Source organism: Tyto alba, unplaced genomic scaffold (assembly GCF_018691265.1).
Source record: "Tyto alba isolate M040663 unplaced genomic scaffold, T.alba_DEE_v4.0 Super-Scaffold_3, whole genome shotgun sequence".
NCBI classification, from domain to species: Eukaryota; Metazoa; Chordata; class Aves; order Strigiformes; family Tytonidae; genus Tyto; species Tyto alba.
In genome coordinates, this window is record NW_024881304.1 from 6,605,845 (window position 1) to 6,619,175 (window position 13,331).

Genomic DNA, 13,331 nt, shown 5'->3' on the forward strand with positions numbered 1-13,331 from the left:
CATTCACCTCCTGAGCTGTTGTTTTCCAGGGCACCCAGGGCATCCCTGGCCTCCGAGGGGATCCCGTGAGTATGGCCCCACTCCTCTCTAGCTCTGCTCCCCGCCCCAGACCCCTCACCTCACTCTTGTCTTTCCTTCCCAGGGGACACGGGGGCCAATGGGGCTTTCTGGCCCGAAGGGGGAGAAAGGCGAGCCGGTAGGTGATGGGCACAGGGCTGCCCCATGGGGGTCCCTGGGGGCAGCGGGGACCCTGGTGGGCACATCTCAGCCCTTGGCATCTCCTGGTACTTGGTGTCTGGGTGACCCCAGCGCCTCCCAATCTCCCTGCTGGGCTCCTGGCCTCGTGGCACTGTGGCTCTCGTCCTGCAGTGGGGACACAACAGGGCACATGGGGACACTGATTTTTCCTCCCCCTCCTCGTTCAGGGAGAGCCCAGGGTGATTGTGGATGGAGGACAGGGGCTGCCAGGCCGGAAAGGGGAGCCGGGCACACCGGTAGGTATGGGGGTGGCAATGCCAAGGGATCTCTGCCAGCACCCCCACCCCGTGCTGCTGGCCCAGCTAATGGAGTATCTCTGTCCTCCAGGGCAGCCCTGGCCCCCCCGGCAGCCCTGGCCCACGGGGGCCCTTTGGTGATCCAGGCCCTCCCGGCCCCCTTGGACCCATGGGGCCACCAGGACCTCCAGGAGAGTTTGTGAAGGTACGTCCCCACCAGTGCAGGATGGGGTCAGCTGGGGGGATGTGTGGACAGGTGGATGCAGGAACAGCCAGCCGCTTGAAGCTGCTCCCCCGTGCACTCCTCCTGGTCCTGCTCATGGGCTGTGCCCCCCACCAGCTGTGCCCCCCATCAGCTGTGCCCACGCACACATACATGTGCATGAGCTGTTGCTAGCACTGGCCAGTGTAGGGAGAGGCACATGGCATGCACGTGCCCTGATACCACTGATGATGGGCTCCATCCAGCATGTTCCCCTTCCGTTTGAGGGGAGCATGGGAAGAGCCCAGACCTACCCTTACTTGCATTTTTTTTTTTGTCCTTGCAGGGGGAGAAGGGTGACCGAGGGGAAAGGGTGAGTGGCTCTGCATTTCCCTGGCTCCTCTGCCCTCCTGGATGGAGGTCCCGTGGGTGCCCAAGGGCACTGCAGCCCCCCCAGGGCGCTGGGAAGGACTGAGCTCCCTGAGGCCATCACACAGGAGCTGACCCCTGTCTCTGCAGGGCCCCCCCGGAATTGTGGATGGGGTAGCGCCTCGAGGGGAGCCCGGCCCCCCGGTGAGTTCAGCCCTTAGGGCAGTGGGGACGGCAAAGGGGAGCAGGGCCACTGCAGCCATGTGTCCCCAAGGCTGAGCTGCATCTCCAGGGGCTGAGCTGTGCTCTCTTGCAGGGCCTGCCTGGGGACCCTGGGCCCCGGGGACCTGCCGGGCCCCCTGGACTGAAGGGAGAGAAGGTAAGGGGGTGGTGGGGACACTCTGTGATGGGGCCAGACCCTGCACCGCTCTTCAGTGGGGATGCCCATCCCCATCTCATGGGCATCCCTGTCTCACGGGCACGGCTGTTGCCTTTCCTACTCCTCAGGGCGATGGCCAAGAAGGTTTCCCAGGGCCACCCGGCCGCCCTGGGGACCCTGGAGACCGGGTGAGTTTCCCAAGAGAAGGTAAGGCGGGCAGGAGCTGGCTTTGCTGGTGAGCCAAGCCCCGAGGGCACACTGGAGGGCTCCTGCTCCAGACAGTGTGGGCATTTGTCCTGCCATGCCAGAGATAACAGCTTCTCCATCCTCTTTTGCAGGGTCCTCGAGGACTGCCGGGGGAGCAGGGCAGGAAGGTAAGTGGTGTGGGGTCTGAAGGGATGCTCTCTCCTTGCCTTCATCAGGGAAAAAAAGGGGTCTGGGTGCCATGCTGGCACTCATGCTGTCCCCTGCGGGTCCTGCTGTCCCTGACCCCATCTTTCTCCTGTGCCAGGGAGACCGTGGGGCACCGGGCGAGCTGGGAGAGATGGGTGAGAAGGTGAGACAGCGCCAGAGTGGGACCGTGCCATTTGGCAGCATCAGCGGGTCCTGGTGTCCCTGTGGCCCTGGGGTGGCTCTGCCCCAGGGTCACTGTCAGAGCCCAGAGGTCTCCGATGGGGTTCAGGGCTGGGCCTTGAAGGGCTCTGGGGCAGGGGCCAGTGTCGCGTGGAGGGAGGAAGGCTCCCTGAAACCCTCCTCTGCTTCACTCTGCAGGGGGACCGTGGCGTGCCGGGCCCCGAGGGCGAGAAGGTAGGTGGGCTGGGGTGGCTGTGGCCATGCTGGGGTGATGCCTGCCCTGTCCTGGAGCAGCCACCCCGTCACAGGGTGGGAGAATGCCCCTGACACCTTCCTCTTCCTCCCCTCCTGCAGGGCGAGGCGGGAGCCCCAGGGCGCCCGGGGCTGTCGGGCAGAGAGGTGAGCTGGGGCAATGGCAGTGGTGCTGCAGAGCCAGCACCCCGGGGGCAGGGGGCTGCCGTGCCCTGGGTTTGTGTCCCCAGGCACCGCCAGGCCCCTGAGGTCTCTTCTCTCACCACAGGGAGCTCCGGGACCAGCCGGCCCCCGGGGGGAGAAGGTGAGGGTGAAGCAGGATCCCCCATGGGCTGGTGGGGGGCTGGTGGGGAAGGGGCTGGCAATGACACCCATCTTTCTGCAGGGTGATCCGGGACCACCTGGCAAGCCGGTAAGTGATGCTGCCCGGCATGTCCACCTCTGCCTGCCCCAGCCCCGGGACAGGCAGCCCTGGGCAGCACCCAGCACGGTCCTCTCTGCTTCTCCCCCAGGCTCCCAGCGTGGCTGGTGTTGGAGGAGAGAAGGTAACCCTGCCCTGGCCATGCCCTCTGGCCCCATGCTGGCACCCCCCGGGACATGGCCATGGGCTGGGGAGAGGGGACATGGCTGGGCATCGACCTGAGGGGATGCCTGTGCTGGTCTGCAGACCTGGCTGTCCCCAGCTGCAGTGGGGTGAAGGGAGGTGGTCCGAGGGGGCTGATGGTGCTGTTTCATCTGCTCAAGGGTGACAGAGGCTTCCCAGGACCAGAAGGACCTCCTGGCCCCAAAGGCGACGTGGGAGATAAAGGTGCCCGTGTGAGTACTACTTGAGGATGGGGGACACAGGAGGCACAGCACAGCCCCCCCTTGGCTCATGGTGCCCATGCCATTACTCCAAGCAGTGTCCTTTCATGTCTAGGGTGCCCCTGGCCTGAGCATCCCGGGGCCAGCCGGTCCCAAAGGCGAGCAGGGCGATCGGGTGAGTCTGGGTGCACCCCGGGGGCTGGGGGTGGCTGGGCTCACAGCCCTGGTCCCCTCCCCTGGCATGGGGCCACCCCGGTCCCCAGTGACACATGCTCTCCCTCCCCATCAACCAGGGTATCGTTGGCCTCACAGGCAGGAGCGGCCCAAAGGTAATGTCACTGCAGGAGGCACTGCCCCTCTGTCCGTCTGTCTGTCCATCCATGCATCCCTTAGGCTCTGGAGGGGATGTCCCTACAGGCCACGCCACAGTGCTGCTCTGGGGAGTGGAGGGTGCCATGGTGAGCCCCTTCTCTCCCCGGCAGCCCCCACGCTGCCCCCATGCTGCCCTGACCCATTGCCTCTTCTCCCCCTGCCTAGGGAGACCCAGGGGAGCCGGGGGAGAAGGGCGAGCCGGGCCGAGCAGGCACCCCAGGGCAGACCGGGCTGCGTGGCAAGGAGGTAGCATGGGGCAAGCAGGGTGGCAGGACCAGGGGTTGTGGGGCACCGTGGCCCCGAGGAGGTGGGGGGCTGGCAGGGAGGCGAGGTGGACACCAGTGATTTGTGCTTTTCTCCCCCTGGCCGGTGCCCGCTGACCTGTGCCGCAGGGAGAGCGTGGAGAGAAGGGTGATGAAGGCACCCCGGTAAGTGAGTGCTCCCTGGGACCACTGTCCCCCTCCCCACTGCCCCCCACTCACCTTCTCTCTCCCCACAGGGTGAAGCGGGTCTGCCTGGCAAACCTGGAGACAGGGGCCCCCGGGTAAGTGCGGGGCTGGTAGGCACCCCAAGGCAGACAAGATGCCCAGTGGCCTCGAGGTGGCTCCCACTAACTCCCACCCTCCCTCTGCCCTCCACCCAGGGCCTCCCAGGCTACCGCGGCCCCCCCGGCGAGAAAGGTGACTCAGGGGACCCAGGTCCCGAAGGCAGGAACGTGAGTACCACATCGTGTACGCCCACTGCCTCGCGGGCACCCACCATTCCACGCACCCCATTCGCCCACACTTACACCAGGGGTACCCTCCACCCCACAGGACCCACCACCCCATGGGTCCCCCGTTCCCTCCTCCCCTCACCCTGTCCCTTTTTCCCACAGGGCAGCCCTGGAGCACCAGGGAGCAAGGGTGACCGTGGGGAGCCGGTGAGTGATGTGGGGCCACGTGCCTGGCCCATACCCTGGAGCCAGCCCTGCCCTCCCCGGGGCTGTGCCAGCTCCCCTTAACCTGCTTCCCTTGCCCTTCTTTCAGGGGCTTCCCGGACCCCCAGGACGAACCGTAAGCTCTGCCCCCATCCCTCTCCCTGCCCACGGGCTGGTGCCTATCCCTGTGTGTTCCAACAGCCCCTCTCTGCCCCACAGGTCGACGTGGGGCTTGGAGGAGCAGGGGAGAAGGGTGAGAAGGTAATGAGTGGGTCCCCTGGGATGCTGGCGGTGGGGTGCCCTGTGCTGTCCCCCGCTAGGCTCTGCCTGTGTTCTGAGATCCTGGTGCACCAAGCCCTCGCTGCCACAAAACAACCCTTGCCACGTGGAGTCAATGCACACCACAGCTGAGAACCCTGTGGGATCGGGGGGCACATGGGATCCGGGGGACACATGCGCTGCTGCTGCTGCTCAGTGCCAGGGCGGGAGGTCCCTGGAGGGCTGAGGTCCTCGAAGGACCCAGCATGCTCATGTCTCCCCAGCCCTGCAGGGATCCCACAGCCGTACCCCACACTCTGGGTGCTTTGCTTTTTACGAGCCATCTCAGACTTGGGGCAGTTTTGGCTACGGGCTGTGCTACGTGCTGCATGGCATCGTGGTCCCCAGCCGTGGCTCAGCTGGCTCCTGGCTCAGCAGCGCTGCTCATTACATTTCTTCTGCGACCGCTATCTGGCCACCCAGGAGCTGCGCTGAGCCCAGCCACCTCTTTTTTCAGCCTGTATTTTGAGACCTTTGCTATTATCCCGCCCTTAAACCATGCAGCATAAGCAGAGGTGCTCAGCATGGGCTCTGGCACGGGCTCGGCACAGGCGTTTGCGCCGGCGGCGGGGCAGTACCTCTAACAGCAGTGCCCTTCCCTGGCAGGGGGACCCTGGGGATCCTGGTGAGGACGGCACGAAGGGGGCTCGGGGCGATGCCGGCTCCCCCGGCCCACCCGGAGAGAGGGTAGGTGCTGGGTGTCTGGTGCGGGAGGTGGGAGGACATCAAGATGGGTGATGGGGAAGATCTGGGGGTTCTGGTGTGCAGGGGGCGGTGGGCGAGCACTCGGGACCCCGTTCTTTCCCCCCAGACCCCACTGCTGAGCATGTCTCTCTCTTGCAGGGCGCAGAGGGCCCCCGCGGCCCCCCCGGTGCACGGGTGAGTGCCCCCTTCCCCACAGGGGTCTGAGTGGGGGTTCTGCACTCTGATCGGCTCCCGTTCAGGGGGGACAATGCTCTCTCCTCTTCCCTCCCCACAGGGTGACCCTGGGGACAGAGGCCTACCAGGAGAGAAGGTGAGGGGGCTGGGGGGCTGGGGGCTGCCCCGCGGCAGCTCCGTCCTGTCCCACGGCTTCAGCCCTCCTGCCCTGCTTTCTTACAGGGGGACCGTGGACCACCAGGGCTGGATGGCCGTAATGGGATAGAAGGCAAACCCGGGCCCCCGGGCCCCCCCGGGCTGAGGGTGAGCATGGACCAGGGAGTGGGGCACGGCCGCCCCCAGGCACTGCGGGTGGGGGCTGCGGGATGGAGGGGTGATGGGGTGGGAGGAGCTGCCCCCCCAGACAACTCTGCTCTGGACTGGGATGCTCCTGGTGGGGCTGTGGCAGGGCAGGGATGTCCCTGCCCTCATCTCCTCCTTGTCTGCAGGGGGACTCGGGGAAGCAGGGGGACCCTGGCCGGGACGTAAGTACCTTCGGAGAAGGCAGGTTTGGGTTGTGCTCCCGCTGGGGCCATCGTGCTTGCAAGGGACCGGTGTCCTGTACCATGGTCCTTGCTCTGGGACAGCGCAGCAGGACCTGTCCCCAGCGGGGTGTCACCATTCCGGTCATGCTCCCTCCTCCCAGAGCTGGCTGGGGGAGATGGGTGCCCTGCTGCCCTGTGCTCCCCCTGTCTCCTTTCCCCACAGGGGCTGCCCGGGCTGCGTGGGGAGCAGGGACCGCCTGGCCCCATTGGCCCCCTGGGACCGCCTGGTGTCCCTGTAAGTACCAGCCACCCTGCGCCCTGGGGACGCATCCTGCCCCAGTCCGTCCCAGCTGGGGCTCACCCTGTGCCCAGCTCCCCTCTTCTCTGCACCCTGGGGCTGTGGTGGGGTGTGGGGGAGAGCCAGGGGGGGGTTCTCTCACTGCCTCTGCTTCCTCCCAGGGCAAACCCGGCGATGATGGCAAGCCTGGCCTTAGCGGCAAGAATGTGAGTAGGGGGAGTGGGGCTTGGCTTTGGTGCTCGTCCAGGGGTCTTGAGGGCCAGTGATCCTGGTACAGCACAGTGGCGAGGGGGGAATGTGGCACAGAGCCTCTGTGCTGCAAGCTGTGCTCTGGTGCCTGTGCCAGGGTGGTCGAGTCAGGCACTGACTGGCAGCCTGTGTCCTCAGGGAGAAGATGGGACACCAGGAGAGGATGGGAGAAAGGTAAGGAGCCGAACCCCAGGTGGTCCCTGCATGGTCCCCACACATCTGGTGACTCCTCCTTGCCTGGGTCCAGGAGTATCATTTTGGGGCATGAGGATGGGACAACATCCCTCTAACTCCTTTCCTTCCTGGATAGGGAGACAAAGGTGACGCAGGACCCCCTGGCAGAGAGGTGAGCACCTCCCCGCAGAGGAGCAGAGTGTTGGGGGGTGCTGGGTACATGCCCCCTGCCACTGGGGACAGACCTGGGCACCCAGATCTTGGGGGTGACACTGCTCTCTCGGCAGGGCCGCAGTGGTGCCAAGGGCGAGCAGGGGGACAGAGGTGTGCCAGGCCCCCTCGGCCCCCCCGGCCTCCCCGGTGTCCCAGGGCAGGTCGGCCCCCCAGGCCAGGTGCGTAGTCCTTGAGCCCACGGTGCCACCCAGCATTGGACCCTGGAGTCTGGACCCGCGGCTCCCTCTGGGCTCTGCCCCGTGTCCATGGGTGCCAGGTGCCATTGTGTCCCCCCTGTATCTTCCAGGGCTCACCGGGCCTCCGTGGGGTGGCTGGACCGAAGGTAGGTCTGCTTCTGCCCCTGAGCCCCCCAAGACAAAGGTCTGGGTGACTCTGTGCCAGAGGGGATGAGTCCCTTGGTGGGACTCCCTGCCCCCCGGCTGGCAGGGCTGGACCCTGGTGCTGGAGTTGGTGCCGGGCAGCCTGGCTCTGCCCCCCTTGATGCTTTTGCTCTGTTTCAGGGGGACCCAGGGGAGCCCGGACTGCGAGGGGAGCCGGTAAGTACCCAGCTCTGAGCCTGACAGTGAGCACCCCAGGGTGGTGGCAACCTGCAAGTCCTGCCTGGGCAGCACTAGCAGTGATAACTCTGAAACCTACTGAGGGCAGCACCAGCACCGCTCACCCTACCTACTGCACTTCTGTACATCTTTTCAATTCCTCCTTTTTCTGCAAATCTAGGGGCGACCTGGTAACCCTGGAGCACGCGGAGACCCCGGGACTGCAGTGGTGAGTCCCCCCCCGACCTGCTGGGCTGGGACATCAGCCCTGGGGGATGGAGGACCTTCCACAGCCCCCATGGTGGGAACAGGCCAACACTTGCTTTGGTTTTAATGTCTTTTTGTTGCAGAACATTGAACGCAGCTTGGAAGCACTTGGCATCAAGGTACATAGTCCCCAGTTGTCAGGCTGGGGGCTGTTCCTGCCACACAGCAGCAGGAGGGGGGGTGCAGGAGGTGTTGGGAGACCTGAGCAACCTGAGATGGGTTGGTGAGGCCGCGGGGTGCTGCTGTGGCTGGGTTGCACTGACCCCTTGACCGGTGGCTTTTTCCTCTCTCCCAGATTTCATCCCTGAAGGAGCTCACGGGTGCCTACGATGGGAGCTCAGACTCGTTTCTGCCGCTGTCCGAGCGGCTGCGGGGCCAGAAGGGCAGCCGGGGGGAGCCGGGAGAGAGGGGGCCTCCAGGCCGAGAGGTGAGCGGAGCTGGGCTTGATGCCATGTCCAAATATTCTGCCCTGTCCCCCAGGCTGGCGGGGGGGGGCCATGCAGCCGCCTCAGCCCTGGGATGCTCAGGGAGGGCTGACAGCCCCCGGCACGGGGCTATGCACAATGTTATGTTTTGCAGGGCTCCTTAGGCTTTCCTGGTGAGCGAGGACCCAAAGGTGACAAGGGGGACCTGGGTGCCCCCGGCCCCCAGGGCCCCATGGGCCGGGCCGTGGGCGAGCGGGGTCCCGAGGGGCCGCCTGGGCAGCCGGGGGAGCCTGGCAAGCCGGGCATCCCCGGGGTGCCTGGCCGGGCCGGGGAGCTGGGGGAGGCCGGGCGGCCCGGTGAGAAGGTGAGTGTGTGCGGAGGCGCAGGGCGAGGGCTGGGGGACCTGGTCCGGGGGCTTGGGGACAGCCCTGTGACAGCCACTGCGTTGTTTTCCCAGGGTGACCGAGGCGAGAAGGGCGACCGCGGCGAGCAGGTGAGCCGGGATGGGGACATGATCCCCCTCCGTCCCCCCTGGGCTCTGCACCTCTTGGGGGCACGGGGGGCTCTGCAGGGTGCAGGGGAATGCCCTAGGGGGTCCAGGAGTGGCTGTACTGGGACGGCTTTGCTCCCCTGTGCCCCACTGTCCCTTTGATGCTCATCCTAATTTTCTCCCCGCCTCCATCCAGGGCAGGGATGGCTCGCCCGGCCCCCCAGGGCCCCCAGGGCCCAAGGTAGGTGATGGCTGCTGCTGGGGACCATCCCCAAGGGGTGCCAGCCTGCACCGCTGGGGATGGATGGCCACATCCAGTACCCTGGCACAGGGACCTGGGGAGGACTGTGCCCCTGGGGGGACCTTCCTGGGGTCCCCCGGGTGCAGGCCCTGACTACACCCTGCCCGCAGGCAGACGTGGTGGAGGGCAGCCTGATGGGCTTCCCGGGTGAGCGTGGCCCTGCTGGACCCAAAGGAGTGAAGGTGCGTGGCCGGGCAGAAAGGAGCAGGGCAGCCAAGGCGACTGAGCTGGGGACAATGTGATGAGCTGGGCTGGGGACAGCAGCAGGATGAGTGTCCCCAGGGCGGCAGCGGGGGGTGGGGGGGCTGATGGCATTTGTCTTCTCCCTGATGCAGGGCGAGCCGGGACCTGAGGGCGAGCGGGGACCCAAAGGAGATAAGGTTGGTGGTTGTAAGTCTCCCGCTTCCAAGGAGGCGGCTCCATGGGGCAAAGCCCCAGGCAGGGGCACTGCTGGAGGCACCCCTCTTTGGGTGTCAGCAGGACAACCCGGTGGGGAATGAGAAGGTCCCTGCCTGTCCTATGACCCTGCTCCTGTCCCTGCTGCAGGGTGAGGGTGGCCCGCGGGGCGAGCGAGGCGAGCCTGGCGAGAAGGGAAGGGACGGTGCCCCGGTGAGTACCGCACTGTCCCCCTGCCTGGTGCTGGGCCCAGACACCCGCCTGGCACTGACCCCATCCCCATCTCTTGCTCCAGGGTCTCCCGGGTGAGAGAGGGCTGGCTGGCCCCGAGGGGAAGCCGGTGAGTGGGAACATGATGGGGGGGATGCGGGCTGGGATGGGGGGAAGGTCTTGTGGTCCCACATCAGCCACCACCCACAACAGCGGGACCATTCACATCTCGTTCACCTCCTTCCCACCCTGCACAGGGCCCACAGGGCCTTAGGGGGGGCCTCCCGGTCCCCCGCCCCGTAAGTACCCTGGGCTGGGTACCACACACTGGGAATGGGGATCATCCCTGGGGGACAGGTAGGACTGCTTCAGGGTGGCAGGCTCCTGTTCGCCCACCAGCTCTGACATGGTTCTTTGCAGGGCCTGCCAGGCTTCCCCGGCGTGCTGGGACGCCCGGTAAGTGTCTGTGTCCCCCTCCATGTTACTGTGCCCCCCCGCCTCAGCATGCAACCTGGGGCTCCCGGCCGTGAGTTCTGGGTGAAGCTGTGGGGGCCACCTTGCTGCCTGGGTGGGTGCTTGGCCCCAGGCGTTTTGCCAGGCACTGGCCAGGCTCGTGCTCTCTTGGCATGGGTGCTTACCAGAGCCCCTGGTACTGGCTGGGTCTCCTCTCTGGGTCCCTGCAGTGACCCCATCTCTTCCTCCCTTCAGGGTAACCAGGGAGACCCAGGACCCCCAGGACCTCCGGTAAGGAACCACCCTGTGCCACATGCAGGGCATGATCGTGCAAGGGGGACATCAGCCCGGGTGGGCATCCTCCGAGGGAACAGGGGAGGGGTGGCAGCACTGGGACTGCGCTTCCCCACTGTCCCCTCCCCAACCTGTGCCACCAGCAAGCACCACCCCAACATAATGTCCCCTTGTCCCCCCTAGGGCAGCACTGGCCCACCAGGGACCCAGGGCCCAGCTGGGACCAAGGTACGGCATCATCATTGGCATCGCCACGTCTGACCTGGCAGAGGAAAGCGGTGCCTTGCCAGATTTGGGAACTGGAAGGAGTGCCACGTTTCAGGACATTTTGGGATGGAGGGAGGGACATTTGGGGCTGGCTCCCCTCTTGGATCCAGCTGGCCCTGGGGAACACCCCGTGATGGGTGCAGGGATGTGGCCGTGACCATGGTGGCCGGTGGGTCAGGGCGGTGGGACTGACACAGACACTCTCTTCACAGGGTGATCCAGGGGAGCCTGGCTCCGGCATCCGGGTGAGCACCTGCACCTTCCCCACCAGCACCCACCTCACCCCTCAAGCCATCCAGGCCCCCCAAAGCCAACCGGCCCCACTGCCATGCACCTTCCCGTGGGGGCAGCCGAGGTCCTGGCTGTGCCACAGCAGTGCAGTGTCCCCTCTCTGATGTGGCTGTTTCCACTGCAGGGCTTGCCTGGTCCCCAGGGCAGCGTGGGGCTGCCTGGCCCCCCTGGTCCCCCTGGCCCGGGGGTAAGTATCTGCAGCTTCCCTGACCTGCCTTCTGGCTGTTCCTGGTGCCCAGCTGCCACTTGATTTTTGCTCATGTCTCCCTTGCAGGGCCCACCAGGTGTCCCTGGGCTTCCAGGACAAGTGGTGAGTATGTCATCCCTCCCTTGCCCAGCTGCCATCAGTGTGGGTGCTCAGGGCTGCTTGGGGGGTGGACGTGGGACCCCCACGTCCCAGCCCTGCTCTCACTACCCACAGGGGGAGAGTGGGAAGCCAGGCGTGCCGGGCAGGGACGGCGTGCCGGGGAAGGACGGCGAGGCGGGGTTGCCTGGGAAGATGGTACGTTGCTGCTCACCCCATCCCATCCCAGCGGGAGCCCCACGGGGCTCAGCCTGGGGTGCCTGCAGCTGAGGCTGAGAGCTGTGCTGTTTGTGCCAGGGCGTGCCGGGACCTTCGGGCCCTGCTGGTCCCAAGGGAGAGCCAGGGGATGCCGGAGCCCCAGGGCAGGTGAGTGCAGAGCTGTCTCAGCAGCCAGGAGCTTCCCTGGCATTCCCAGGCCGGGATGAGGGCGAGCATCCCCATGCAGCCCTGCTCACCTGCCCCCTCTCTCCCCTGTGCCCCAGGCCATCGCTGGCCCTCCCGGTGCCAAAGGCGAGAAGGTAAGGAGCCAAGGTGCAAGGTGGGGGGACCCCCACCCCTGGGTGCTGCCGAAGCCCCCGAGCGGACAGGGGTCTGCAGGGCACTGGCACCCGCTGCAGGCACACCTGAGCACCCCTGTGTCACTGCAGGGCGAGCCAGCGCTGCTGGAGGGCATGCTGCTGGGAGAACCCGTGAGTTGGCCCCATTAACTTCATCCCTGCCATTAACCTCATCCCTCCCTTCTGCCACCCCACGCCTTCTGAGGGGTGAGCCAGCCCTGTGGCTGCTCCCCTCCCCTAATGCTGCTCTCCCCCTGGTAGGGCTCCAAGGGCGACCGAGGCTTGCCTGGCCCCAAGGGCGAGAAGGTGAGCGCTGCCCCAGGGGACCAGTGGGGAGGGAGCCATGGAGGCCCTGGGCTCCCCAGCTGCCTGCCCATGGCGGGGTGGGGGTCCAGCTGCAGCTGGTCCCCTTACACATTGTCTCCCAACCCTGCTTTTTGCTTGTTTCCCCCTGCCAGGGGGAGCCGGGAAGATTCGGGGAGCCAGGGGATCCTGGGGAAGACGTAAGTAGGAGTCATGTGGGGGGCTGGGTGCTGGGGGCAGTGGATGCTGTCGGGCGGGGAACTGTGCCCCCACTACCCACTGCTCAGCCCTTCCTGGTGGTTTGATGTCTTCACAGGGAGCCAAGGGGTCCTCTGGAGCCAAAGGGGAGAAGGTAAGCGTACCCTGGTCCCAGGGGAGCGTGCCACTCTCCAGCCCTGTCGTGCCACTTTGGGTGGCACAGTGCCCCCGGCACCCCTGTACCCGCTGCTTTGGGTGGCACAGTGCCCCCAACACCCCTGTACCCGCTGCTTTGGGTGGCACAGTGCCCCCAGCACCCCTGTACCCGCTACTTTGGGTGGCACAGTGCCCCCAGCACCCCTGTACCCGCTGCTTTGGGTGGCACAGTGCCCCCGGCACCCCTGTACCCACCAGCCGGGGGACATGCCATGTGCTCTGCCACCACGCAGGGATCACCGGGTGTTGGTGTGCGGGGACCTCCAGGACAGGACGGGCCTCCAGGCTTGAAGGTAACCCCTGCCCTCGTGTCACCCTGGCTCTCACCGTGTCCCCAACACCCAGGTGCTGCCCTGGCTCAGCCAGCCGTGGGATAAGCACGCTCCTGGGCGCTGTTTCCGTGGGCTCCATCTTTTTCCTCCCTGGTGCAGGGTGACATCGGCTTGCCAGGACCACCAGGACCCCCAGGATTAGCAGGCATCGCTGGAACGCCAGGACAGCCAGGCCTGAGAGGGGACAACGGGCAGCCTGGCCCCCCAGGTCCCCCAGGAGAGAGGGTAAAGGCTTGGCCCCACTGGTCTGGGTGACCCAGGACCCTCAGGCAGTGCCAGCAAGGTCCCTGCAAGCCCCGCCAGCTCCCAGCAATGGCTCCTGCCTGCTCACTGTGTTTCCATGGCAGGGTTTGATCGGCTTTCCCGGGAGAGACGGCACCTCGGGACCACCGGGACCCGCAGGGCCACCAGGACCAGCTGTGAGTACGGGGTTCAGGTGCCGCAGCATCCC

At 66.2% G+C, this 13,331-nt stretch overlaps 1 protein-coding gene across 19 annotated transcripts in view; it reads left to right on the top strand.

Annotated features, from left to right (window-relative positions):
- COL7A1 (collagen type VII alpha 1 chain) overlaps positions 1-13,331 on the top strand; it is a 32,837-nt gene that overhangs the window by 11,743 nt on the left and 7,763 nt on the right. For all 19 annotated transcript variants that reach the window (XR_006165972.1, XR_006165966.1, XR_006165968.1 and 16 more), the window contains exons 34-96: positions 30-65; positions 143-196; positions 426-494; positions 586-699; positions 1,043-1,069; positions 1,216-1,269; positions 1,382-1,444; positions 1,573-1,632; positions 1,783-1,818; positions 1,956-2,000; positions 2,216-2,251; positions 2,372-2,416; positions 2,538-2,573; positions 2,655-2,681; positions 2,782-2,814; positions 3,014-3,085; positions 3,189-3,248; positions 3,367-3,402; positions 3,611-3,691; positions 3,838-3,873; positions 3,945-3,989; positions 4,089-4,160; positions 4,323-4,367; positions 4,474-4,500; positions 4,584-4,625; positions 5,289-5,369; positions 5,526-5,561; positions 5,662-5,697; positions 5,784-5,864; positions 6,050-6,085; positions 6,309-6,380; positions 6,545-6,589; positions 6,771-6,806; positions 6,943-6,978; positions 7,094-7,198; positions 7,327-7,362; positions 7,541-7,576; positions 7,758-7,805; positions 7,927-7,962; positions 8,139-8,270; positions 8,423-8,632; positions 8,726-8,761; positions 8,955-8,999; positions 9,170-9,241; positions 9,395-9,439; positions 9,606-9,668; positions 9,751-9,795; positions 10,086-10,121; positions 10,374-10,409; positions 10,596-10,640; positions 10,892-10,924; positions 11,095-11,157; positions 11,245-11,280; positions 11,392-11,472; positions 11,572-11,640; positions 11,757-11,792; positions 11,922-11,963; positions 12,093-12,137; positions 12,290-12,334; positions 12,451-12,486; positions 12,782-12,841; positions 12,980-13,105; positions 13,228-13,299. Coding sequence is in view for 11 of the 19 variants with exons in the window: in XM_042799622.1 (XP_042655556.1) it covers positions 30-65; positions 143-196; positions 426-494; positions 586-699; positions 1,043-1,069; positions 1,216-1,269; positions 1,382-1,444; positions 1,573-1,632; positions 1,783-1,818; positions 1,956-2,000; positions 2,216-2,251; positions 2,372-2,416; positions 2,538-2,573; positions 2,655-2,681; positions 2,782-2,814; positions 3,014-3,085; positions 3,189-3,248; positions 3,367-3,402; positions 3,611-3,691; positions 3,838-3,873; positions 3,945-3,989; positions 4,089-4,160; positions 4,323-4,367; positions 4,474-4,500; positions 4,584-4,625; positions 5,289-5,369; positions 5,526-5,561; positions 5,662-5,697; positions 5,784-5,864; positions 6,050-6,085; positions 6,309-6,380; positions 6,545-6,589; positions 6,771-6,806; positions 6,943-6,978; positions 7,094-7,198; positions 7,327-7,362; positions 7,541-7,576; positions 7,758-7,805; positions 7,927-7,962; positions 8,139-8,270; positions 8,423-8,632; positions 8,726-8,761; positions 8,955-8,999; positions 9,170-9,241; positions 9,395-9,439; positions 9,606-9,668; positions 9,751-9,795; positions 10,086-10,121; positions 10,374-10,409; positions 10,596-10,640; positions 10,892-10,924; positions 11,095-11,157; positions 11,245-11,280; positions 11,392-11,472; positions 11,572-11,640; positions 11,757-11,792; positions 11,922-11,963; positions 12,093-12,137; positions 12,290-12,334; positions 12,451-12,486; positions 12,782-12,841; positions 12,980-13,105; positions 13,228-13,299 (3,480 nt within the window). In the remaining 8 variants the exon portion in view is untranslated. The remainder of the gene's footprint in view (positions 1-29; positions 66-142; positions 197-425; positions 495-585; positions 700-1,042; positions 1,070-1,215; positions 1,270-1,381; positions 1,445-1,572; positions 1,633-1,782; positions 1,819-1,955; positions 2,001-2,215; positions 2,252-2,371; positions 2,417-2,537; positions 2,574-2,654; positions 2,682-2,781; positions 2,815-3,013; positions 3,086-3,188; positions 3,249-3,366; positions 3,403-3,610; positions 3,692-3,837; positions 3,874-3,944; positions 3,990-4,088; positions 4,161-4,322; positions 4,368-4,473; positions 4,501-4,583; positions 4,626-5,288; positions 5,370-5,525; positions 5,562-5,661; positions 5,698-5,783; positions 5,865-6,049; positions 6,086-6,308; positions 6,381-6,544; positions 6,590-6,770; positions 6,807-6,942; positions 6,979-7,093; positions 7,199-7,326; positions 7,363-7,540; positions 7,577-7,757; positions 7,806-7,926; positions 7,963-8,138; positions 8,271-8,422; positions 8,633-8,725; positions 8,762-8,954; positions 9,000-9,169; positions 9,242-9,394; positions 9,440-9,605; positions 9,669-9,750; positions 9,796-10,085; positions 10,122-10,373; positions 10,410-10,595; positions 10,641-10,891; positions 10,925-11,094; positions 11,158-11,244; positions 11,281-11,391; positions 11,473-11,571; positions 11,641-11,756; positions 11,793-11,921; positions 11,964-12,092; positions 12,138-12,289; positions 12,335-12,450; positions 12,487-12,781; positions 12,842-12,979; positions 13,106-13,227; positions 13,300-13,331) is intronic.